The following is a 26,515-nucleotide window of genomic DNA, read 5'->3' as shown; positions in this document are numbered from 1 at the left end:
GAACTGCAATCTTCATGATCTCTGCCTCCTGAGTAGCTAGGATTACGGGTGTGAGCCACCAGCCCCCAGCTCTGTTATTTCTTACAGCTGCCTGCAGATCTACAATTATTACAAAATAAAGCTTTAATAAAATGTTTTTTAAAAAAGGAAAACAGTTTAAATGTCTGTTGTTAGGAGCTCAGCCAGATGAACTATGGGTCATTCATATTCGGTTACAAAGAATAAGAGACGCCTATACGTATATTCATGGACTCTGCTTAAAGTGATAAAAGTTTCTATTAAGAACAAAGGATTGTTATCCTCAGCTGGGCCAGGGCAAGAATTCTGCTAGATGGCCTAGTTCTGGAGTTTCTCTTGAAACGTCCTTGTTCCCACCCTTCCCCCACTTCTAATTAGCCAGTCGCATAGACTGTGAGCCCAAAACCTGCCCAGTCCAAGGGCAGGAGAGGAGCAGCATGACATCAGATAAAACCCCTGCGGACCTCCTACCCAATGTGCATACTTCTCAGACTTCCTGGTGTGCACCCTTCTGCCGAAGTACATTTTGCCTTGTCTTGATACTTCTGAGTAGTATCGGTTTCTCATGCCCCAATATCTTAAAGATATTTCTAACACAGGTGTGAGCTACCAGCACCCAGCAGCCTTCTCTTCTTGCTTATATAAAGCCTGCAGTTCAGTGGAGGTGAGAGCTTAGGTCTTCTTAGGTCTTACCTGAGCATTTCAGTTCTGGACATGTGGACAACCCCTCATATCCTGGTAGTTCATTAGATTCCCAGGAATATGCCAGGCTCAAAGCCCCTATGGACATTCATTCCTCAGCATTTCCTTTTAAGGTTTTTGGTTTGTCTATTGTTTGTTCCAGCTATTACCTACTGCCTCAGGCAGCTGTGAAGTTAAACAATCCCCTGTAATTTTTAAAATTTACAACACTGGGTATAGGTTTTCTTGTGCCAGGCAAGCTCCTAGTAAGATGAAGACAGCCTTGCAAGTGAGCCTTCCATAATGCTGAAACAAGATGAATGACAGTTCTCTGGGAATGAGGATTTAAAAAAATTTTTATTATATTATGGTTGTATTGGGGGTACATTGTGATATTTACAAAAGTGTTTACAAAATATCTTAGTTACATTCAATCCCTCCATCATTCTTCTTTAGTCCCCCATTCTAGTAGTTCAGCAGGTCTCATTGTTCCATTTTCATACACGAATACATAATATTTTCACCATCTTCACCCTCCAACCCCTTTTCCTTATATCCTCCCCCTTACCACTGATACCAGCCTCCCAGCCCAGGACCTGTTTGTTTGTAGAAGATAGCTGCACAGGAAGTTTCATTATGACATTTCTATGTATATGGGAATCAGGATTCAAAGGAGCTCCAACCCAGTTTTCCCCCAACTACTGCTTTTGCGTCTGATTGTAGAATGTTGGCTTTCCAGGTTTTTGGAGAGTGGGGGTAGAACTAGCACAAGTGAAAATACCACAGAGCTCACAGCCCACGGTGCTACTGACATTCTGCCATTATTATTTATTTGTTTATGTATTTTATTTATTTATTTATTTATTTGCATAGATGCTCCCCATATTACTGCAGGCATTGGGTTAGCAAAAGTTTTACGTTTTGCTGAGGTCTGGTTTATCAGTTTTTGTTTTTATATTTGACATGCTTTCACTGTCAAATATAAGAATCATAGGGTTCAAAGATTTTCTTCTGTTTTTCTTTTCCCTAAAATTCATAGTTTTTGATGTATCTTCCATATTTTTTAATGAGTTTTTTTTCCCTATGATTAGAATTCTCAGTTGCTAGCATTTATTTTTGTTTTTCAAAATTTCAACATTTTTATGATATTCTTTATCCTCTGGCTTACAAAGTTTCTGAAGAAACATCTGTTGTTGTTTCTTTGTGTGTACTGTGTCTTTCCCACCCTTAGGCTAGTTGAGGTTTTCTCTTTTTGTTGTTGTTGTTTTTTATTGGTGCTGGAGATTAAACCCAGGTCTTGTGCATGCTGGTCAAGTGGTCTACCTACACCCCCAATGCCATGAGTTTCCTTTTTTTTTTTTTTTTCACACTACTCTTCATGAGTTGGATTTTGATGTATCATGCAATTTTCTTTTTCCTTATTGTTGGGGTTCATTGCCCTTCTGAGGTTTGTCTTTATAGTTTTCATCATGTTTTGGTAATTTTTGACATTTGTTTCTTCAGATGTTTATTTCCAATCTCCATCTTTGGCCCCCACTTGAGAGACTCTTGCATGTTTGTTAGACTATTTAATGTGTCCTGTCGACACTCAGACTGTTCTTCTTCAGTGTTTCTCCATGTTCCACAGTTTAGATCAAATGTCATCAAGGGTCAATAATATTTTCTTTTCAGTTGGTGACTTTTTCACTTTATTATATTTCCCATCTAGAAGTTCTATTTAGTTTTTCTTTGTATTGTATAGTTCTCATAGAATTCTTAATTTTTATTTAAGCTTTTTATAGTTATTATAGCTATTTTAATGTCCTTGTTTGCTAATTCCACTTTTTCATATTGGGTCTATTTGTGTTGATTGGTTTTTCTCCTGGTTTGGGATCATGTTTTCTTGATTTTTACTTTTTGATTAGTTGATGAACTTCACAAATTTTACAATAACAAGTATCTAGATTTTGTTTTCTTTTTGTTGTGTTTTTTTTTCTGGCATGCAGTTATTTGCAATTTAATTTGATCCTTGAATGGTTGTTTTATGCTTTTTTAGAATAGGTCTACAGTAACTTCTAAAGATAATTGAGCCCTGTTACAAAGGCACAGGCTTCCTAAGATCTCTTTTCAATCTCCCCTCCTCTCAAATGCTTACAACTTGAATGTCAGCCCTGTGAGCTCTGTGAACTTATTCAGCTGATTGCTTTTCTGCTGCCTTTTCTTGTGGTTTATGCATGGATGTTTTAGAATTTAGCTAAGAATCAAGGGGTTCCTTACATTTTTGGAGTTTTTTGTTGTTCTATTTTTTTTTTTTTTTCTGTAGCTCTTTCTCCTGAACTCACCCCCACAACTCACAGCTGCCCAAACTCTAATTTGTGTCCCTATAACCTGGGAATAAATTATCTTCCTGTTCTGTAGTCCAGAATTTGCCTCTAAGCAGAAAGCCAGGAGATTATGTGGTTTACTTCATTTGTTTTCTTACTCTTAGGGAACATTCTTAGTTACCTGTTGTCAATGTGTAAAAATAGTAGTTTCGTATATTTCCGCCTTTTTTTTTTTTTTTTTTAAATTCATAGCAGTTGGGTCAAATCTGGTCTCTGGTCTCTGTTAACTCCACTATGGCTGGAAGTGGAAGTCCTGTTTCTTGCTTTAAAAAAATCAGTATTTCTTTTTTTAACCTTAGAATAAATTTCATACTTAGAGGAAAGTTGCACAGATAGGACCTCATCCAGTTTCTGGTATACATCCACCCATTACTGTTGTTTTTAACATCTTAAGAGTTCCAGGGGACACTTGTCACAGCTAGGAAACTGATGTTGGCATATTATATTATTAAGTAAAAGTATGAGTTTAAGTTTATTTAAAAAAAAAAAACAACTATCAGTGCTGCTTTGGAAGCACATATACAAAAACTGGAACAATACAGAGATTAATATGGTCCCTATACAAGAATGACCGCAAATTCATGAAACATTCCATATTTAAAAAAAAAAAAAAAAGAAAAAAACTACCAAGCCATTTTCCAAAGTGGCTGTACCCAAAAGTGGCATTCCTACCAGGAATGAGTGAGATATTCTGCATTATTTTGAGAGAAGAACATGGTGAAAACTAGTTACATTGAAAATACTGGTATTTCAACTACTCTGAAATTATTTTTAAAAACAAGTGACTTAAATTTGAAGTCATGAGCCTGAGATTACAAGTAATTTGTAAGTGTAATAGATATCAGTAGCATCCACTGAGCCCTCATTGTGTATCAAGCACTGTTCGAAGAGCTTTGCATTTATTGGTTCATAATCCCTACAGCATCTGTATGTTACTGACGCTGTTCTTAATACTTTCCTAAATTAGGTGAATGCCGGTGCAGGCAGTCTGGCTGCAGAGCCTGCTCTCTGAGCCACTGTGTCAGCTGCCAGTGCCGATTCTCAGTTGCTAGCACACCAGAAGTACTTTGAAGGACCCAAGATGCTGTTTCTCTTAGTCCATGATGGCTTGTGGCACCAGCATCTTGAAGACCCTGGTGATTCTAATGTGTATCAGGACTTTGGGACACTCCGCATTACTTTATACAGCATCTTCATTATAACTTTAGATAAATTTAATGTTAAAGTATACTTTTAAAATTTCAGTTATAATAGTGCACTAATTTGATTTGAACATTCTAAAGTTCTTTTTTAGAGATAGACCTTAAGGTGAGACAGGTATTTTGTGGAAACAATTTTTTTTGTAAAAATAATAACGTTTATTAGAAAAGGAATTTGATATAACAGGGTAAAAGTGGGTAGAAATGAAAGAAAAGAGAGAAACCTTTCCTTCTCCCCATGCAGGGAGTGAAAACTCCCTGTCTTGTGCTTGCTGGGCAATCATTGTGCCATTGGAGCCACGCCTTCAGCCCCTCTTTGTTTGTTTTTTTTTTTTTTTTGCTTTACATTATTATTTGTCATTAGATAGGGTTTCCCATTTCCCTAGGTGGGCCTGAGACCTCAATCCTCCTGCCTATACCTCCCATGTAGCTGGATTCCAAGTGTGTGCCTGGCTTATTTTGCTTAGATGAGGTCTCCCTAACTTTTTGCCCAGGCTGGCCAAGAACTACAATCCTCCTGATCTCTACCTCCCTAGTACCAGGGATTGCAGGTATGAGCCACTGTGCCCTGCTGAAACAGTTTTTTAAATAGCCAGTTCTGTCTTTATTTTCATATGATAGCACTCTGGCTTTTGTGTAACAAGTGTAAGTTTGTATATTTGTGTGTGTGTGCATGTGTGCATGCATATTTATTTAGTCTTCTGGCTCAAAGATTTTTTTAAGGTCACCTGGCAAAGTAATGAGGTATTCCTTCCTAAAATTAATGCTTGAGAACTAAAATGTGTAATCAGTTCATGTCCACAAATGAAGAATGAAATTCACCATAGAATGGCACACTCGACTGAGTTGTGTTACACTGTTAGCCCCAAAGACGAAAGCCAAAACTATAGCACTGGGCTTTAGCAAGAAGAAAAGGCTTGATTGCATGGCCATCCGGCCAGCAGGCAGGAGCTGTAAGCTCAGATTGGCCTCCTCCATCAGTTGGTAGTGCAGTAATTTATAGGAAGAAAGAAGGGAAAGCTACATGTTGGTTGGACGGCAGGAGGGGGTGCTTGTTTGTCTTCCCCAGGGAGTTATGTTCTGGTGGGGGAGTTTGAGCTTGTGACATTGTTGACCAGATGACCTGGCTTCTTCTGTGCGTGTCCATTTTTGAAAAGTTGGTTCCAAACAGTAAGAATCATTAATGAAAAGGTTGGAGGCTTCCTGGAAAAAAATTAAAGAATTTATATTCGACTGTGTCCAGACCTGAGCTGATGTCAGTACCCAGCAGGTTAATACTGTCTACAGTAATTGATTTAATTAATTATAATCTCCATAAAATTAATTTTATATTTATATTTTTCTTATTTTGTGCTCATTGATATTTTAACATGTATCAGACTTCTAAAATGTAGAAAATTTCTAAATTCTATTTAAAATACTTTATGAGGATTTATTGACAGGTTTGAAAATAAAGTTTATTAAAATATAGTTCTCTTCTCTCAAAATCAGTGTTGTAAATTTATTTTCTTAAATTATTACTGTATGATCTCCAGCAGTCCCTGTGTTGTTTTGCTGTAACTGGTTACTGATGATTACATGGAGTCTCCACCAGAGTGCGCTACAGATATTTCAGTGGGAAAAGTTCATGCCTTCCACTTGCCTGGAGTTGTCATTCTTGGTGTTTTCTGTTTTGCTTTAAATTTTAAGAGAAGAATTTGACTTCTTGTTTACAAAGTTCCTTTTGCTATAAAATAAAGTCTGTACTTTGACAACTGAGTATTTCTACAGATTACTGCAGTGCTGGGGATGAAACCTAGCACCTCCTGCATGAGAGGCAAGGGCTCTTCCACGGAGCTACACCCACTGCCCTCTGCAAATTCTTTAAATGATGAATATTTAACCTCTCCATTCCTGGCTCTCAGTAACCATGCCAGCTAGAGAGATCTCCATCTTGTGAAGTTACCTTTAGACACTTAAAGTTGCATCTGCTTTACACAATAGGTGTTGATAGGTGTGTTTCTGAAAGCCTGAATAATTTAAATGACTGGAGAAACTAGTAATTTTTTATTGAGGCTGAAAAAATACCTTATAATTATTATACAGGCTTAAAAATAATATGCCAGGAAATAGATTTAATATTTGTGATTCTAATATGAAATATTCTCAAAGTATTATTAATTAGCTATGGTAAATGTACCTTGTATTGCTACAGTTCAGTAACATGTGAAAGAAAGTTTTACTTCATTTATAGTTGATAAATTTCAAAGTGAGCATTTATTAACTGATTATCTGACAAAGACACTGAATGATAACAACTCTCTTTTTTTCTCTCTTCCTGCCTTTCCCCACAGGTACCTTCACTCAAATAACATAGTTGTGGTTCCTGAAGGTGAGCACTCATAAATTTTTAGTTAGAAGATAGTATAGTTTAAGTTTCACTTTGTAAGTAGAACAGATTATCTTTTCAACCCTAGTTTCATTGATACATTAGGGAATTATAATTATGAAGAACTTTTCATGTGTAAGCTTCAAAACTTTTTCCCCACTAATAAGTTCAGTTGCTAATTATGAGTAAATAATATGTTCAAGTCCCAATACTGCAAAAATTTTTTTTAAAAAAGAAAGGTATTATGATTAAGTAAGTCTCAAATGGCTGTAATGGTTAGGTAAATTATTAGATAAATTGCTATTAGGTCAAAAAATAAAATAATTTCTAAGCTTAATAAATCCAGTTAAGAATTTTTGTTAGATTAAAAAAAAGATCTTGTGTATTAATTATTTCTTATTTGTTTGACACAAGGTCTCCCTGTGCAGCCCAGGCTGGCCTCAAACTTGAGATCCTGCTGCCTCATCCTATTTAGCTCTATGATTACAGGCATGTGCCACAGCTTAATTCTTGAATTATGTATTTAGTCAAACAATTTTTACATTGTTTTAACATTTTCATTTGTTTTCTTTTTAAGTTATGAACATCTTATCTCAAGGTAGAAGTATTTCTAAAGCTTAGTTTGATTTATGTTTTTATTATTTTGTGAGCAGCTGAGACAGGAATGTTAAGAATTAAAATACTTCAACTTGGATTACTTGCATTAAAGATTTGGTATAATGCTTAAGTCAGACTCATTTTTCCCTTCCCTTTCTCTTCTCTTTGAAGCCATTGGGTCCCTTGTAAAACTCCAGTGTTTGGATCTTAGTGACAATGCCTTAAAGATTGTTTGCCCAGAAATTGGTCGTCTGAGAGCTTTACGTCATCTTCGATTAGCTAATAACCAACTGCAATTCCTCCCTCCAGGTAATCGTAGTTTCAAGAAACAGTAGCTTCTTGTCTGTGATAAGTCTGCTATTATTCATGTTTCTCACCATGTGCTGAGGCAATAGCTGTGGCTGTAAATATATTTGGAACTGTTTGAAGACAGCACAAAGGAGTACAGGTGAAATATGACCAAGAGTCTTTCTTCTCATGTAAACCTAAGAAAGTAGCATTCATGTCTCAGATGGGGTTGCAGTTACTACACTTGTGCACTTCAATCAGTGTCCTGTCCCGTCATGTCCAGGGAAAGATATTTGTATAAAGAGCTCTGTAAGAGAATTTAGGTAAACTTTGTGATAGAATCATTTTAGCACCCAAAAGGCAGATGCATAGGGTTGTTGTTTTAAGTCTCACTCGTTAGTAAGGTAACTCATGTGTATTAACTTTGATTTATTAAAGAATCATACTCAAATTTAGTAGAACAATTTAAATCAACTCCTAGAATTGTCAGTTCTGCCTGTTGAACATTTGATTAGATCACAGTGCGCTGTAGACAGACTGTACTAAAATCTCTCGTGAGTCACCATTAATGTCTTTAACGTTTTTGGGAGGGGCATCCAGGAACCTTCCTTTGTGATTCCCTATTTACAACTTCATGTCATACCTTATTTCCCTTGAAAACAAAGAGGAAATGCAATTAAAAATTAAACAACTTATACTTCAAGTGTTACATGAAGATTGCTTTGTATTCAGGAATGAGCAGAGAAAAATACAGATGTTGCATAGGTTAAAATTATTTTTATTTAGTAATTCCTGAGAATACCACCCAGTCTCTTAGTGTGTCCATGTGAAGTGTGTGACTCAAACAAAATCACAGATTACTACCTGTCATAGAACTTGAGGGATCCATGAGAATATTAAATACTGTGCATGCGAAAGCCTGAGTGAAAAACTCATATTTCCTTGCGATTTAAAAACATTTTCTCCAAAGTTCCTTCAAATACAGACATTTCTAAATGAAAACATGGTAACTGATTTATTTTTAAATTTTATATGGCAGCCTTAATATATAGGTTCAATACCATTTATACAAATTATATCAGTAAAGCAGTGACTTTTCTTTAAATATAGTACTTTAACCTCATATAATGAGTGTCTTATTGTTATAATTGTATTTAATGTGAAAATTTTCAGTCGAGTATAGGAATATGATCTTTCCTTGAGAGTTAATTATGTGATCAGACTCTGTGATGTTTCATCATTCTAGCTTTCATCAAGTTTATATATCCATATATCCAAAAAATTACATATCTCTTTAGGATTACCAAGAACATGTATCAACAAAGATAATGCTTCAGCTTTTCAAAGTATTTTTTATATGACACGTATGCAAGTTATAGAATCAAAATGAATAGGTATAATGTATTTGTCAACCCTTTTTTACATACATAAAAAACATGTAAGATAATAATTCTGTTCTATTATTCTGTCTTTTCCTGTAACATAAGCACATTTTGTGATAGAATGCATTCATTTCCTTCCACTTTACATTCTCAGAGACTAAGGATGTACTTCTAATATCACTAACTGCCTCCCAATAACCAGGGAAGAGTGTATGTTTCCTGACTACTTTCCATACATTTTTTAACTTATATCTCACCTGTATACAGAGGAATTGAGTCATACATTCTTTTATTTTTCTAGCTTTATTTCTATGTGCTTACTTTGGGTGAAGTTATATTCTGTAGTTGTATATTTTGAGTGGGAACTTTTAATTGAGCTTTTTTTGGCAGTTCTGGGGTTTGAACTCAGTGTCTCTTTCTTGCTAGGCTGGCACTCTACCACTTCAGTCATTCTGACAGCCCTTTTTTGCACTGAGTGTTTTCAAGATAGGATTTCATGAACTATTTGTCCAGGCTGGCCTCAAACCATAATCCTCCTGATCTCTGCCTCCTGAGTAGCTAGGAGTATAGGTGTGAGTAACTGTCACCTGGCAAATTGAGCTTCAAGTTGGCTTTTTCTTCCTGGGCATTATGAGTGCAGTGGACAAGGCCCTATTGCTTATTTATCCCACTTTATACATCTCCTCATTGTGAGGTCATTTCAGATGTTAGGACTTGAATAGCAGGGGGGCTATCTTAGGAGATTCTATTATAGATATAGAAATATCCCTTTAATGGCAGTAGACACCAGCTGATATGTAATTAATAACCCTGTCTACATAGCCCATGCTGTTATGTGGGCTTCTTTTATGCTGCATTCCTTCAAAAAACTTAAGATTTTTAGCTGGGCATGATAGCTCATACCTGTAATCCTTGCTACTTGGGGAGGCAGAGGTACAGAGGATCAGGGGATCAAGGCCAGCCTGGACAAAAAGTTTATGAGACCCCCATCCCAACCATTAAAAGCTGGGTGGTGGCATATGCTTGTCATCTCAGCTATGTGGGAAGCATAAATAGGAGAATTGTCATTCAGGCTGGCCTGGGCAAAACCATAAGACCCGCTTTGAAAAATAACTAAGGTATAAAACTCTGGGGGCATGGCTTAGGCTGGAGCACCTGCTTAGTAAGCATAAGGCTCTGTGTTCAAACCTTAGTACCACCAAAACAAAGCAAAACCTTACCATTTTACTGTATTTATTGTGGTTGAAAGCATGAATATGATTCATATTACTACTTAAAATTTGAAAAATCTAGATGGATATAGAATTTTAAAGGCAGGATGTAAGAGTAGATTATGGAGCTTTTATGAAGCCCCTGGAATTGTAGGCCCAGTTGGGGTCTGTATGGCCATATTGTCATGGGGAAGGAGGTCAGTGTTGCCATCAGTTTCTGAAACAGGTCCATGGTTTGGTATCTAGTGAGCTTCCCCACCTTCCCCTTGTCCTGCTGGATTGCAAGATACTGCTGTTTTCTGCTGTGCATCACTTTTTCTCATTTGACTGACCCAGGCATGGCCAGTTCTTTTCCTGGGAATTTTAGAAGAGACTGGTAGGAAAGAAGAAAAGAGCAGGGAAGGCAGGAAAAAAATCAATTTGTTTTTCTTTCTGGGCTACTGCACAATACTGTTTTATCTTGCAAGGTGCTGGGGAATAGCCCTGTGGACTAGGAAACAGAGAGAGAGAGAGAGAGGAAGATGAAGCTGAGAGAAGGTGCAGGCTTTATGCTTAAGCTAGCTCTGATTGTTGTCTCTGAAGTGCAACCAACAAGTGCCACATAACAGCTTGTCTGAGGCATAGGATTAATTGTATATTCCACTTTCCTATTTACCCAACCGCGGTACTATGTTGTATATTACACTCTCCTGTTAACTCTTAACGCCTTGAAACCACAAAAGCTATATTGAATAGTAGGAACCCCAGGGTTAGTAGCAGCATCACCATTAGTATGTCTCCGTATGAAGTGCTTTATTCTTATTCTGCTTGTCACCTGCTCTTTGCTTTTTTGGGGGGTGTGGGGCGTGGAGGGGCAGTGCTAGTACTTGAACTTGAGGCCTCATGCTTGCTAGACAGTCACTCTACCGCTTGAGCCATGGCACCAGCTCTTGCCTTTTTTAAAAATATACTTGGAACTTTTCCTAGTAGATATATGAACATAATTTGTGAGGTGTAGAGAACAGTGGTATAGAGACAGGATGAAGCACTGTGAAGACCAAAAACTCTTTTAACTTGTATCACTGTGGACTAATGACTTGCTGAACTAAATATAAATGAAATGATGTAGTGCAGTCTCTGCATCTGGCTTCTTTCACTGAAAATAATGAGATTAAAATGCATACATGCTGTTGCGTGTATCAGTAGTTTTTGTTTTTTTATTACAGCATAGTACTCCATTACATAAACATTCAATTTGTATATTTGTTGTCCTCTTGATGGACAAATGTTTGTTTGGTTTTTTTTTTTAGCTTTCATTTGAATAAAGTTAACGAAACATTTTTGTACAGGTTTTTTTTGTGGGCATGTGTTTTTATTTTCTTTGGGTTGTTTCTTGGGTTGGAGTACACCTACTTTGTTAGAAATTGCCAGTTTTCAAAGTGGTTATCCTAGTGACTCTTCTCCCAGCAATGCAAGAGGTCCAGTCACTCCACATCCTTGCCAGTGTTTGGTGTTGTCTGGTTTTTGTTTGGGTATTTATCATTTTTAGCAATCCTAATGGGTATGAAGTAGTATTGTGTTGTTTTCTTTTGTGTTTCCCTCCTAATGGCATGAGTACTTTGTCATGTATGTACCAACTATTGCAAATTTTTCTGAATTGTAGGAGTTACCTTCCTGTTCTGTAGACTGACTGCCAATTCTTTTGGTTGCTGAGAAATTCTGTTTCCCTCAAGCAGTTCTGCCTCTTGCCTTCTACTCTGTGAAGATAGTCTTGCCTCTGAGAGGTTTGTCCTGTCCTTTGCCTCCCTCCTTTTGGTCTTCCCTAGTTGAAAGCTTAAGTACTGTGGGAAGGGTGTGTGTGTGTGTTAGGGGAGGGTTGGTTCATTCCCTTTGCACCTGAGGCTCCTCTAGCACTATGCTGGCTTCCAGTCCACATAAAGCTCTTCACGGTTGGGCTGGTTTCCCAGGCTGTGGCAGATTCCTTGTCCTCCCTCTTTCTCAGTGAGGTATGAGGACAGGTAAGGGTCTGGTGTTTTAAAATGGGCCTGTCAGTCTCTGGAGTTGGTTTAGGTCTTCTGCATTCTCAGTCTCTGATGGGTTTTAAGAACTCTGACTATGCGGTATATCCACCTGTGTTAGTTGCTTTTTAAAATAGCATTTAGCTTCCCTTCTCCCCACTGGCGACCAGTTTGTGGTTCTTTTGTGACTTCTCTCTGTTTTCTTTTTAATTAGTTGAGTATATTTTAGTGTTCCATTTTATTTTCTCCATTGTCTCAGCTCTTCTCTAGGGCTTATAATATGCATCTTTAAGTTATTACACTTAGAAAATTGTGCCATTCATATAAATGATCAGAACCTGGCAATAGTATACTTCCATGTACCTTCCTTCCTTTATGTTCTTGTTTCATATATTTTGTATATGAGCTCTTCGTTCTTTTCTCTAAATCTGCTTTTAATCTGCTGTCATTTCAGCTTGAATGCTTCCTTCATTATTTCTTGTAGCACAGTTCTGACAGTGAGCTATCATGATTTGTTTGTTTGTTTATTCATAAGTGTCTTTATTTCACATTGGTTTTGAAGGGTATTTTCTCTGGGTTAATTAGATTTTTTTTTTCTTTTAGTGCTCCCATGGTCTCTGGCATTCATTATTTTTTGTAATTTGTGTCATTATTACGCTGTATAACAGTGTCTTTTTATTGTGGCTGCATTACGATCTTTCTATTATTTTTGGCATTGCAACTTGTCTATGGTGTGTCTCAATGTATGATTTCTAAACAGTCCTTTGGGATTTTCTGGATGCCCGTGTTGGAAAATCTTCTGTCATTTCTTTAAATATTTTTAGTCCCACATTTCCTCTTTCTGGAACTTTATTACACGTTGGGTCATTAGATATTGTTCTGCTAGTCACTGAAACTTTGTTTTTTGTTGTTAAATCTTTTTTTCCCCATCCTGATCTAAAAATTGGGTGATACCTATTGACCTGTCTACTATTCCACTACTACTTTGTGTTCTCCCTTGTGCTATTTATTATCCTCTATTTTCGTCCATTCAGGCTGCTATTTAAAAATCAAAAACAAAACTGTAGGCTGGGTAGCTTATAAACAAAAATTTATTTCTCATAGTTTGGAGGCTGAGAAGTCCAGGATCAAGGCACCAGCAGATTTGGTGTCTGGTTCACAGAGAGCAAAGCACCTTCTCTTGTGTCCTCACAAGGTAGAAGAGGTAGTCTTTCTGTGGCCTCTTTCATAAGTGCACTAATCCCCTCAGTGAGGCTCTCCACCCTCTAAATTGATGGTCTCCAAAAGTCCTCACCTTCCAGTATCATCATATTGATGATTAGGTTTCAACATAAGAATTTTGATGGGATATAAGCATTCAGACCATGTCACCCTTTTTGCCTTCTTTCAGCATTTTCCAAGTGCTTCAGTTACCCCAAGCTCTGATCTTTGACTCTTGACTTCTGTAGATTGAAGTTCTGTTTGGGTTCCAGTTCCCTGTGGCCTAGAATATAACCTTTGGCAAAAGCCAGGTCCCACATGGAGCTCATCCAGGGAGTATGTTGCCTGTCATTGCTTGAAAAGTTACTTCAGATGTTTTTTGACTAGTTTTATTGTATTTCAGAGGGAGATGAGTCTGGTATCAGTTACTCTGTCATGTCTTCAAGTGGAAGTTCTATTAGGCAGTCTTTGCTTTTCTCATCTAATTGTTTATATATATATATACACACACACATACATACACCTATATGTACATATGTATGCGTATATGTGTGGATATACATATTCCTTTTTTTCCTACTCCCTGTATCAAAACTATGTAACATGATTTGTTTAGAACAAATTTAAACTAATATCCTACAAAAAGCTTTTTCTAACTTGCTGACATAAAACTATGTCATGTGTTATGAAAATTATGTGATGTATTACTGTACACCTACAAGTAAAGGATTGTTGGGGGAAAGTTTCCATCAGGGCACCTACCCTTGCCAAACACTTTGTGATTTACCATTTTAACAACCACTAAGGCCAATGATACTGGAGTGACAAAAAACCCAGCTAATCCTGGACAGTCAAGAAAAGCCTGATACTTTTGTGGCCATCAACTCTCTGTGAACTCCCATGAGGGAATTCTATGGTAACAAGCAGCAAAAAGTATCCAGGAGCCAGAAAAGATGTTGCTTACATCTGGCATATAAATCAGCCTTTAAAAAATTTTTTTATAAAATGCTTTTATCCTTGAAAAGTTGTTTTGCATACCAAAAAAGGAAGGATTTTTAGCCCAAATTAAAAACATGAACGAGTTGTACTTTAATGGCTGAAAGTCTGTACAAGCACAGGAATGTGTCCTACATATAACCAGCATGAATTGTTTGTGTAACTCAAGCTGCAAGTATGATCAAGTTTATTGTTTTCCTTAAAATTTATTTTTCCTCTAGTTGAGCTTCTGCTAAAGCAAATAAAGCAGTAAGTTGGGATGAACTTTCGTGTCTCTTCTCAGGTCTGCTCCATTGCTGCCTAATTTGCTCTGAAACCTCTGTGCTTATGGTCTTGTGTTGGAGGTGGGAGGAAGTGACAGATCAGCCTTTGACTCCAGGGACCATAGGGGAAATACAAGCCTGGGCCCTTGGAGTCCCCTGTTGCTTGCTACTCTATTTGTGGAGACTGTTGTGTGGCACAAGCTGACAGACTGTGACTTGGGCTACAGTATTTCTTCAGAGGTGCAGATCCTACTCCATAGCTACAGCCCTGGCCTTGGAAATTCTGTGGAATTCCCTGCCTTACATTTTCTAGGAGTGCTTGGTGGCCCAGGAACACTGGGTCACCTCTGACTTCACATTCCACTGTGCCTGCCTCCTCAGTGATCAGCTCAAATCCCAAACACAAAGTGTCTTATGGTATCTCCTATCACTGCTTAATCAAGGCTGTTCACCCCATATTCTGCTTCATAGGCAGATACCACAGTAATTGCGGGTGTTTTACCCCTCTGGGAGACTTAGCCCTTCACTGATCACACATTAGTGCTGGTGTTAGCATATCTCCCTCTGACAAAGTGTCTAAAATGCATATTTTAGACACTTTGCTGCATAATTTGTGGTCAGCAATGTCTGTCAATGGACTTTGTCTATTTTGTAGCAGTATCTACATGACCTGGGAGTCTTAGTGTCTCATCTGCCTAGCAACAACAACAAATATGTTTTGATCAAAGCATATCATGCTATGTATTAGAGAAAGTAGGCACTATGAAGGTGAACAAAATCTAGATTCAAGCTTCAAAGGAAGTTATAATAATTTATTGCCTAATATTTGAAGTTGCATACTTGCAAAGAAGAAACTAGAGAGAGAGAAGGAGGTATTGAATATGTTAGTATAGTTAGTCATTACCTCAGTACAGTGCTGAGAGGATTTTTTTTTTTTTTTTTTTGCTGGGATTGAGTCCAGGACCTTGCACATGCCAGGCAGGAGCTCTACCAATGAACTATAACCCCAACCAAAGATCCATTTTGAGAACAAATGGGAGAAGGTAGCTTCTAACAGTCTTTCTCTTTTTGCTTCAGTGACCACTGAATAAGTGAATCAATTGTCTACCAGAGGCCTGAGTTCATAGAGCCTAACCTTCCAATGACTTTTACAGACATAAAGTTTGTAGTCTTCTATTAGCGAAGTAGTTTGTTACTTATAGAGAGATATTTTATTTCAGTGTTTAAAAAAATTAGTATACTAGGTTAAATAATATACATAAATTTCTCAGAAAAATATTTGTACTATAGATACTATTACATATTATACAGTCAGCTTATAAATGGACCTCTTTTAAATTGTATTTATACACTTTTATAAACCTTGGTAATTTGACAAAAAAACCTTAGAATAAAAATGGCCATAAAATTCTTCTAAAAGAACAATAAAGTGTTGTCTTCTGGATCATGTGTCCTTTTCAGTGTCTGATACAGAACATATTCCTTTTTAGGAAGGGTTTGAAGGAAAATGGGGGAAAAACTTGCCCAGTGTCTGAAAAACAAAAGTTCGTTGTGACAGTAATTAAAAAAAAAAAAAAAAGGTAAAAGTAGAAAAGTAGGCCCCTGAGACGTGCCAAGCCTGTGCCATCAGCCATCTTCTGGCCAAGGCACACTGAGCTCTTTTCCACGATCATTCCTCTTGAAGAAATTTAGAAGCAGCTTGCATCAGATCCAAAGCCACCTCACAACACAGTTCTCTGCAAGCCAATAATTTATTACACCATTGTGTATTACAAACCGGGTGTATAGAGACAGTACTGAGGTCAGTAAGAGAGTTTAAGGAGAAGTCACACCTGCCATGAGGGACTGAGCTGGCATGTAAGTGGTGTGCAGGGGCCTTGTGTGAGTGGAGTGCCGAAACTTTGTATTTGGGTATTTTCACTGCTTGTCTCTTGAGATATGTCTATTTCCTAGTCTGTCATATGCACTGCTTCCAGGATTCTCTCTCTCAAATGCAGATTGGATGAATTATTTCCTTCATTAATATCCCTCTTAAATAAATTACCCAACAGAATGGTGACTGTCATTATAGAAGCTTCTACTGGGTTCTAACCATTTATTTATCTTTATCATGACTGCCTTGAACTAAGGGTTTTGTGCTTGCTAGGCAGGTGTTCTACAGCTTGAGCCATCCCTCCAGTCCATTTTGTTCTAGTTACTTTGGAGAAAGGGTTTCACTTTTTACCTAGGCCTGCCTGAACCATGAGCCTCCTAAAATTTACACTTTCCTCCACAGCTGGGATGACAGATGAATACCACCAAGTCCAGCTGCTGCTGCTTTTTTTTTTTTTTTTTTTTTCCCTGTTGAAGTCTTACAAACTTTTTGCCAGGGCTGGCCTTGAATCATTATTCTCACAATCTCAGCCTCCCAAGTGGCTAGAATTAAAAGCATAAGCCACTGTTGCTTAGCTCTTAGAAATGTTCTTCATCTTTTGGGGTGAATTTTCTTGAGAATTTATAAATATATTTTCTTAGACATAATCTATTCAGGAGACTTTAGAGATTTAGTTATTTTTGTATCTAAATCAGCTTGCCGTATTTTAGAGGTGGCATGGAGTAATTTCTGTCATACCTTATGATATCTTAGTAAAATGTGTTCATAGTTCATTTTACTAAGTAGCTTTCAAGAATCAAATACATTTTTTTTCTTACATTAATGGTGTTTAATATATTGCATTTACTAAGCAAGCCTTTGGAAAAAAATTTTAAATACAAAAACAAAGGTTGGATTTTCGTATTTATTTTATAGCTTCAGTTGATATCTTTCCCTTGATTTTAGTATATTGTGGTTTTGTGACAAGATCAAAAAATTATGGTTTCATGTCAAACTATATAATTGTGAAGAAAAATTAACTTGTAAGATATAGGTTAAGGGACCAAATAATTATATCTTTATAAGTAGTGTCTTCAGTATGTAAAAACATTTTAATTTTTCATTTGTTATTTGAACATCATGTTGGCCTTACTTCATCTGTAAGTTGTTTTAACCTTGTTAAGGGTTTTAATTTAAATCGGATTGTTCTGTAAGTAATTTTAGAGTTAATGATTGTTTTAGAGAAGGAAAAGATTTACAGTTTGCCCAAGGAGTTCTCGTAAGGAGAAGCAATTAAAGAAATGTTGTTTTGATGCTGCTTGTTAAACATCCCCCCCACACACAATTGGCATTGCAATTCTTGCTTTAATTCTTTTTTTTTAAGCAGGTGTTTTGATAAATTTTCAGCATATTTAATTTTCACTGTGCATTTGTTGTGGGTAGTGAGAAAACGCGAAATCAAAACTGGCAGAGGGCATGAGGAAGGGTTCCAGAAATGAGTGCCCTTGTATGCCTGTAGCCAATAGTACTAGTTGGTTGTGCATATTTTCTACCTCTTAACTGGATCTGCTCTGTCTGTGCACCTGGCATATTCTGACAGAGAATTAGGATGGCAGGTTGTAATAGTTTGGAAGTGGAATGGCTCCCGCAGGTCCCTGTATTGAAGCCTGTTCTCAAGTTGGTGGCGCTATTGGAAGGTGTGGAAACATTCGGAGGTGGGTCCTAGAGGGGAGAGACTGGGTCCCTGGGGCCGTGCCTTTGAAGGACAAATCTTGTCCCCAGCTGCCTGGCCACCATGTGGGGCATCTCTGCTCCACCATATGCTTCCCACCTTGATGTCTGACTCATCACAGCCAGAAACAACAGAACGGCCATGAACTGAGACCCCTAAAACTGGAGCCAGAGTGAATCATTTCTCTTTTACCTTGATTTTCTCAGGTATTTTGTCACAGCAAAACTAGCATGGTCTATTTTGGTGACTTTTTTCTTTTTAGTTTCATAAATTTGGCATTCATCATTTATTTTGAATTTATAAACCAATATTATTATCTTAGTACTTAGTTTTTAAGGAATAACATCAGGTTTTGTGGAAGTTGTATTATTTATAGAACATATATCATTTTCCTAAAATGAGTTAGCTTTTGCTATAACTTCATAGTCATTATCATAAAGTGTTGAAATAATTAAAAAGTTTATTGGAAAAATGGTTGAAAGATATATGTATATGTATGTGTGTGTATATATCTTGAGAGAGAGAGGTTTAGAATTCTAGATCTTAGAATGCTTCTTTCTCCCAATACATTTTTTTTTCAGTACTGGGGTTTGAACTCAGGGCCTACACCTTGAGCCACTCCACCAGCTCTTTTTTTGTGTGTGATGGGGTTTTGTTGAGATAGGGTCTCATGAGCTATTTGCCTGGACTGGCTTTGAGCTGCGATCCTCCTGATCTCTGCCTCCTTCTGAGTAGCTAGGATTACAGACATGAGCCACCAGCACCTGGCTAAATACATATTTTTTAGAAAGTTCAAGTTTCTTATAGATAAAGAAGATTAAAGTTTTAGTTATTAAAATATTCAAGTAATCAAAGAAATAGCCTTATAATTTTATTTTTCATGCTATGGAAATGATGCTTAAGCAGACATGGTTGTGTAGCCTGTAATCACAGTGAGGTTGAGGCAGGATCAAGATTCTGAGGCCAGCTCGGGCTAAATAGCAAGATCCTTCTTCAAAAAAAATCTAAAATGCTGTTTAACTTAAAGCAGAGCAAATGTACATTGGAAAGCATCTTTCTAACGTCTTCACTTTTCTTTTTTAAAAGTAGTATGTATTAATTATACAAAGGGGTGATACTTCCATACATGTGTATAATGTGCTTTGATCAAATTCATCCCCCTCTATCCTTCTTCCCCCTTCTTATACTTTTTTATTAATATATATTAATATTGGTGATAATCCCATAGATGACATTCTATATACTTTGAACAATTCATTTCCTTTATTTCCTTAACCCTCATCTTCCTCCCCCTCTTTTTAAAGCCATATTTGTTGTGTTTCATTATGGTGTCATGTAATGTACTTTGACCCTCTTCATCCCCCACTGCCTTCCCTGTTCCTCCTCCCCTCTCCTATTGATCTTCCCTTACAGTCCTCTTTTTATGCTCATGTCACATTGTTTTTGTTATCTTTATCATTTTAGACCTAGATTTCACATAGCGAATCTAAAACACACAATATTTGACTTTTTGAATTTGGCTTCTCTCATTCAACATGATGATCTCCAGTTCCATCCACTTTTTTCTACAAATGACATAATTTTTCATTTTTCTTTATGGTTAAATAAGACTTCATTCTGTATATACATTACATTTTCTTTCTTCACTCATCTTGACTGATTCCATAGCTTTGCTATTGTGAATAGTGCTGCAATAAACAAGGTGTCTCTCTTGTATGTTGATTAAGACTCCTTAGGATGTATGATCAAGAGTGATATAGCAAGGTCATAAATAGGTCTAGTTTTAGGTTTTTTTTTTGATGCACCTCCATACCAATTTCCATAGAGGTTTCACTAGTTTAAATTCCTCCCAGCAGTGCCCCTGCATTCTTGCCAGCATTTGTTGTTGTTTACTGGGATGAGATAGAGTCTCAGTGTAGTTTTGATTTGCATTTCCTTATGTATTCATTAGCCATTTGTACTTCTGGGAACTATTTCTTCAATTCATTTGCCCACTTATTAATCGGATTATTTGTTCTTTTGGTCTTTAATTCTTTGTATATTCAGGATATTAATCATTTATCCAATGAATAGCTAGCAAAGATTTTCTCCCATTCTGAGGGCTGTCTCTTCATTCTGGTAATAGTTTCCATGGATGGGCAAAAGCTTTTTATTTGATGCAATTTAATTTGTCAATTCTTGCTCATATTTCCTGGGCAATTGGAGTTCTATTCACGGAAACCATTTTTTAAAATACACACAATTACCCAAATTGTATATATCCTTAACTAAAATTGCTATTTCTGCGTAGCTGTTCTTCCTTTACCTGATATCACTAGGAGACTGACACTATATACATGTTTGAGAAAGTGAGACAGTGCTGTGTGTCTAACCAGAGAAGGAGGAGTCTTTTATACATAGGGTGTTGTCTTGCAGTCTTCATACCCACAAGAGGGGCTGCTCTGACTCAGAAATTTCCAAGATTTGTTCTCTTTAAGTGATAGGATTTAGTGGCACAATGGAATGTGGATCTTACACAGGTTATAGAACTAAATTATTTAGCTACCTAAGAACCAAATATTTATATTGCGTTTAGTGAATTATACTAGTATAAACTATAGAACATTATTAATTTTAAGTATAAGGAAAAAGATATAAGCAATCTTTTCCCTTTTTTTGAGTCTTTTAATATAAGTAGATCAAATCAGTTCTATAAATCAGTGCTGATTCTTTTACCTATTCTAAAATGCCAATGTCTTGCTTGATTGTTTTGATTTGCTTAGGATCTCCTGTGACATTGCTTTCAAACTTTACAGATTACAGCTATTTAAGTTTCTACACATCGAATTCCATGGAGTTTTAAAGTACTGTAAATTTCCAATGAAGTAAAAGCCTTTATAATTAATGTTGTTTGATCCTCTGTTTCCATTTTCTTATCCAATGTGGTAGGTAGGCTCTAACTTGATGGGTTCCAATACACCTTCCATCACTAAAATTCTACATTCTGAAATATGTAAGTCCAGCAGGCTTGATTTTATGAAGGACATAAAATGACACCTTTGAAAGCTTAAGCAAATTTCCATGACATACGAAACATATGTTTTCAGGCTTTGTCTGTTATTTATGTTTGTTTATTTCCTATCTGTAGTTTACATTCCTAACTACTTCTACATTAAAAACACTGGTAAGTTATGAAATATAAATGGTAAAACAAGAAATAGAACTCTCATTTCCTTATCTCCAGGGCATTATCTATAACTGCTATACAGTGTATGATCTGTGCATTGCTTTTTTCTTACACATCACATTGAAATGTCTTATTGTTAACATCTTGTTAAGCTTTATGACAGTGCTAGTAATTTTGTTCCTGGCATGAGTTAATACTTTATTTATGTTTCTACTCTTTGATTTTTGATAACTTTATTGAGATACATACTATAAAATTTGCCATTTTATATACATTTGATAAATTTCATTAAATGCACAGTTTAGAAACCCTCTACTTTAAAAACACTCCCATCCTCTCTTCCCAGCTGTTACTTGTTGCCAGTCCCTGTTCCCACCCCCCAGCCAACTGCTGACTGTGCGTACTATAGCTATGGCTTTGACTTTCCCAGAAATTTCATATAAATGGAATTGTGTAATAAGTAGCCTTTTCTGTCTGGCTTATTTTACTTAGGATAATGTTTTTGTATGTGTGGTGCCTCATGTTTTAATAGGTTTTTTTTTCCTTACTGCTGAGTACTTTTTTGTTGTAGGGGCATTGTGTATTTTTTGCATCAGTTGATTGATAATTTAGATTGTTTCCATTTGGGTCTGTTATGAATCATACTGTTATGAACATTTGCACACAGTCTCTTTGTGGACATGTATTTTCCTTTCTCTGGAGTAAATACTTAGGAACAGAATTGCTGTATTATATGATAAGTATATTTTTAACTTTGCCAAACTGTTTTCCAAAGTGGTGTAACATTTGTATTCCCACTGACAATCTCCTTTATCCTTGTCAACATTTGGTCTTTTCAGTCTTTTCTTTTAAACTGAAGTTATCCTCGTGGCTATGTAGTGGCATTTTCTTGTGGCTTTAATTTGCATTTCATTATTAACGAAAGATTAGCATATTTCATGTGTTTATTTGCTGTTCCTTTGGTAAAGGTCTGTTCAGAATTTTTGACCATAAAATCATTGATGTGTTTGTGTACTTGGTATTGCATTGTGGGGGTTCTTTATTTATTCTGATGGTAAAGGAGGATTTTCACAAAAAAAAAAAAAATTAAGCTTAGGACGCCAATACAACTATAAATATTTTCAATATGGTTAAACTTTTATTTAATTCATCAATGCCATAATTGATAAGGCGCTATAACCAGTTCAAAGGAGAATCCACAGACATTTTATAAATGAAGAATATTGAAATGAATGTTATAATGGAGGCAAAGTTGGTTTTCTCCACAGGGGCAGAGGACTATCCCTCCACCAGACATAATTTATATGCATGTTTATAAATGAGGATTATTTTATGTTGCTGTCAGTCCATCTACAACTTACGGCGTTTTTAAGATAGAATCAGAATCTGATTACCTGGAAGGATGGGGACCTGTGGGCCAGCTTTTATCCTTCACCTGTTTTTGTAAATAAAGTTTTATTGGAACACAGCCATGCCCATTCTTGCACATGTTGTCATCCAAAGCTGCTTTTATGCTATGTGACAGAGTTGAGTAGTTAGGACAGGACAATAACTGAACAGTTCACAAAATCTGTTTACTAAATGACTTTTTATAGAAAGTTTGCTAACATATGTTATTGTCTACATAAAAATACATCAGGAGTCTTTGCTCCCATTTCCAGTGTGGGGAACAGGAAATGTCTCTCTCTCTACTCCCCATACCCATCTACTTTATCCTGTTATACTAAAATCAATCCTTGCTAAAGCTTTTTTTAAAAAATCCTTTATCAGATATATAATTTGCAAATTTTTTTTCATTCTGTGGTTTGTGTTTTTATCTTTTTAAGGAGGAGTAGAAGTTTTAAATTTTGATTGTGCCCTGTTTATCAGGTTTATATTTTCTGGGTTGTGCTGTTGATGTCGTATTTAAGAAACATTTGCCAAACCCAGGATCACAAAACTGTTCTCCAACTCTATAAGTTTTATATTAGATTTTACCTCTAACATGTATGCCTGTACTCCATTTCAAACTAATTATTGTATGGGATGTGTGTAAGAGTTGAGGTATTTTTACATATAGGATATTTGGTTGCTTTAGTACAAATTTGTTGGAAATATTTGATTTGTTTGTTGTGATTTGTTTCCTTGTTGAATTACCTGGCTGTTTTTTCAAAAATTAGTTGGCCAAAAACATGGTTTTAATCCTGGAAATGATTCTGTCCCTTTATTCTCTATGTCTACCTTAGGGAAGTTCCTCTTTGGCTTCATTACTGTAACTGTATGGTAGGGTTTTGAATGAGGCAGTGAAAGTCTCCCAACTTTATTCTTTTTTGGATTTCTTTTGACCTCATTGATTTTCTTATAATGGAAGAAGTTGTTTTTTTCTCTTTCTGATGCTCCACCCACTCACGTGTTTCTTCATGTGTATGTGGGTAGTAACAAGAAGGTAAGGATTGGAGTCTGAGGACATTTTATTGAAGTGTCCTGTGGGGATCATTACACTCTTCATATAATTTCCTAATCACCTGGTCTGTTTCTTATTTTTATTTATGTAATTATGACTGTGGACTTGCTTCTTGTGCTACTGTCTTCTTGTAGCAGAGGGACGGTAAAGGAGCAGAATGGGGGCCTTGTGACCTGGTCTCACTTTGCCTCCATATTCAAGGAAGGGGCAGACTTGAGACTGTATGGTCTGCCTTCCTGTGGGCCTGCCCTGCTCCTCAGGGATGGCCTGTTCCTACTGGTAGGAGCTAAGCAACAGCAAAAAAGGCTCTGGGTTTGAGCACAAGCCAGATCACCTCAGTGCATTTTGAAGTCCTATAGAGATCACCCAAGTATATAAAAGGAGATTGAGTGAAAGTGTGCCAAGTTGTCAGGATGGTTATTAGAATTCATGTCACTGGCTTTATAAACCTAAGTATTGCTAAAGGATGGATAATAAACATTGTTGGTTAATAAGTCTTTCAGGGTCTGTTATATGACCTGAACTTAAATTTTCTGTAATTTCTAAATCTGGCATTTAAATGCATAAACCATTTATATAAAATGGATTTTATAGCAAATATTCATTTAATTTTTTTCATAGAACTAAACTAAAATGAATACTGCTTTGAGATTTATAAATATTTAACAACATTTTTAAGAAAAATATTCAGATATTTCTGGAATGAAAATTCTTCTAACACTTTAAAGATTTAAACATTACCTTCTTCTGATAAAGTATTAGGGTATGTTTAAAATATTTTAAGGAATATTAATTAAGAGCTATATTTTTTAAACCTTTGTGATATGCTAATTAGAGGTCAGTAAAATTTGGGCAGGGAAAATCATGTTTTTCCTTCCATATTTTTATGTTATTTATAAATAAAGTGTCTTTGTTTTCTTGAAATCCTTTATATTTCTCTACTCCATCCTGCTTGAATGCTCTGCAGAGGGTATGTGAGTTTATCTTTGTAAAAATTGTGAGAACTTTGCATTTCTTCTTCACTGCTTGGAAAAGCATGGCACTATCTAGGTCTCGGCAATTGGGACTGGGACATTAAGCCTCGAGTAGTGGTAATTTATTTTCAACATCATGATGAATGCTACTCCAAAGAATGCTTCTGCTAAACACTTGAATCTCTCCCTGTCTTCTTCATTTAATTATTTCTTAGTATTACTCCTTATTAGGCCAAATTACTTTGGCATCTCTAATTAAAAATTATAATGATGTAGCTTTTAGGGAGGCTAATGATGCCTGGCCTTTTCAGTTTGCTCTTGGCCCAGACATTGCCTGCTTCAGTTTCCTAATTTAGTAACAGAAATAAAACTATGCACGACTGTGCAGGTTTGGTATGCCGGCACACAGCCAGGAAGCATGGGTTTCTTAAGCAAATGGACCAGTGGGGATTTGAGGAAAACACAGATTAGGTTACATGAGCTTTGTGCCTCCTGGACCCCTGACTTTAAAGGAACTCAGTTAAACTGCTGGCACCTATATAAAACCCATTTTGTTTGAACGCACACACATACAAATGGTATAGTGTTTCCTTTTCCAAAATTAAAAACCACCTCTCATATTTCTTTTGATTTTCATATTTTTGTAACCTTTCAGAAAAACACTTTTTCTTGACAAATAGTACATGGAAATTGGTAAATTAGTTAACTTTATTCAATGATTTTTATGTATCTGTAATATCAGTCAAAATAGCATATTATAAAAAAGTTAATAATACACAGATGTAATGTGATTCTGGGTAAGGAATGAATGAAAGTTCTGACAGATGTAAAAAAAAAAAAAAAAAAAAAAAGAAGCCTGGCTGTGGCACCAGTGTGACTGGGTGGCCTGGTGCCTAGTATCTATCCTGTGGTCAGTGTCGGTGTTCTATGCGACACTAACATTCTCCTCTGGGTGGGTTTTCAGGGGCAATTCCTTTCCTGAATGTTGGAGCCCAGACTGCTTTCCTGTCAGCCCCACCCCGCTTTCCTTCTTATTGGTGCATCTTGTCTGCCACCTTCTTGGTCTTACTGTCTTTGAGTCTGGAGAAGAACCTTCCACGTTGAGGACCGGCTGGCTTCTTTTCTCCTCAGACCATCACATACATTTTCTACTTTCTGCCTGTTAGTGTCAGAAGAGGATCAACTGTCTTCCTTGGTGATCTTTCTTTAATTGGTTTTAGCGTGTACATAAACAATGAAGGTGGGTCAGTTGAAGCATGTTTTCATTGAGAGCGAAAGAATTAATTTCATCCCTTATAAGGCTTTTGACAAATAGAAATGAACAGTTATTTCAATGCTTGGAATACTGTGGGTGGGGTCTAGATATAATGTGCAGACTCTAAACTGTACCTAAAGCAGGACAAAATGGATTTAATGCATGCTTATATAGTCAAATTATATCAATTTTAGGATCAGAAAGATTCCCCACTCAAAAGAACGAGTAAGAAAGGACATCACAAATTTCATCACAAAGACATCACAAACTTCTTGACCAAAAGTGCCAGGTTACTGATCTGTAAAAACAGTAACTTTTTAATTTTAAAATGATCTATTCCTCTACTTTTGTGACTATCTGAACAAGGTGGCATGTTGCTATCCAGTCCTAGTATCAGAGGCCAAAGATTTTAATGTGTTCATTCATTTTCAACACACAAATCTGTTATATACAATAAAGTTCGTAGATCAAAAGTTACCTTCTTCCTTACCACCTTCTTCTTCCTCCTACGTTAGTTCCATGCTCCTAGA

General features: G+C 36.4%; 1 protein-coding gene and 1 non-coding gene across 8 annotated transcripts in view; both read left to right on the top strand.

The window, feature by feature from the left end:
• Positions 1 to 26,515, top strand: part of Lrrc28 (leucine rich repeat containing 28) — a 136,316-nt gene that overhangs the window by 30,638 nt on the left and 79,163 nt on the right. For 6 of the 7 annotated variants that reach the window (XR_012443843.1, XM_074061577.1, XM_074061575.1 and 3 more), the window contains 2 exons: positions 6,595 to 6,632; positions 7,398 to 7,535. Coding sequence is in view for 6 of the 7 variants with exons in the window: in XM_074061577.1 (XP_073917678.1) it covers positions 6,595 to 6,632; positions 7,398 to 7,535 (176 nt within the window). In the remaining variant the exon portion in view is untranslated. Of the gene's footprint in view, positions 1 to 6,594; positions 6,633 to 7,397; positions 7,536 to 17,327; positions 18,131 to 26,515 lie in introns of those variants that run through there. The other variant, XM_020161778.2, reaches the window with a different exon arrangement.
• LOC141419382 (U6 spliceosomal RNA) lies at positions 3,562 to 3,663 on the top strand. The gene has a single exon (XR_012444154.1). It is a non-coding gene; the product is annotated as a U6 spliceosomal RNA (small nuclear RNA).

The sequence above is a fragment of the Castor canadensis genome, chromosome 19, assembly GCF_047511655.1.
Source record: "Castor canadensis chromosome 19, mCasCan1.hap1v2, whole genome shotgun sequence".
Classification (NCBI taxonomy): Eukaryota; Metazoa; Chordata; class Mammalia; order Rodentia; family Castoridae; genus Castor; species Castor canadensis.
The sequence above is the reverse complement of the archived record's forward strand: the minus strand, read 5'-3'. Positions and strand labels throughout refer to the sequence as shown.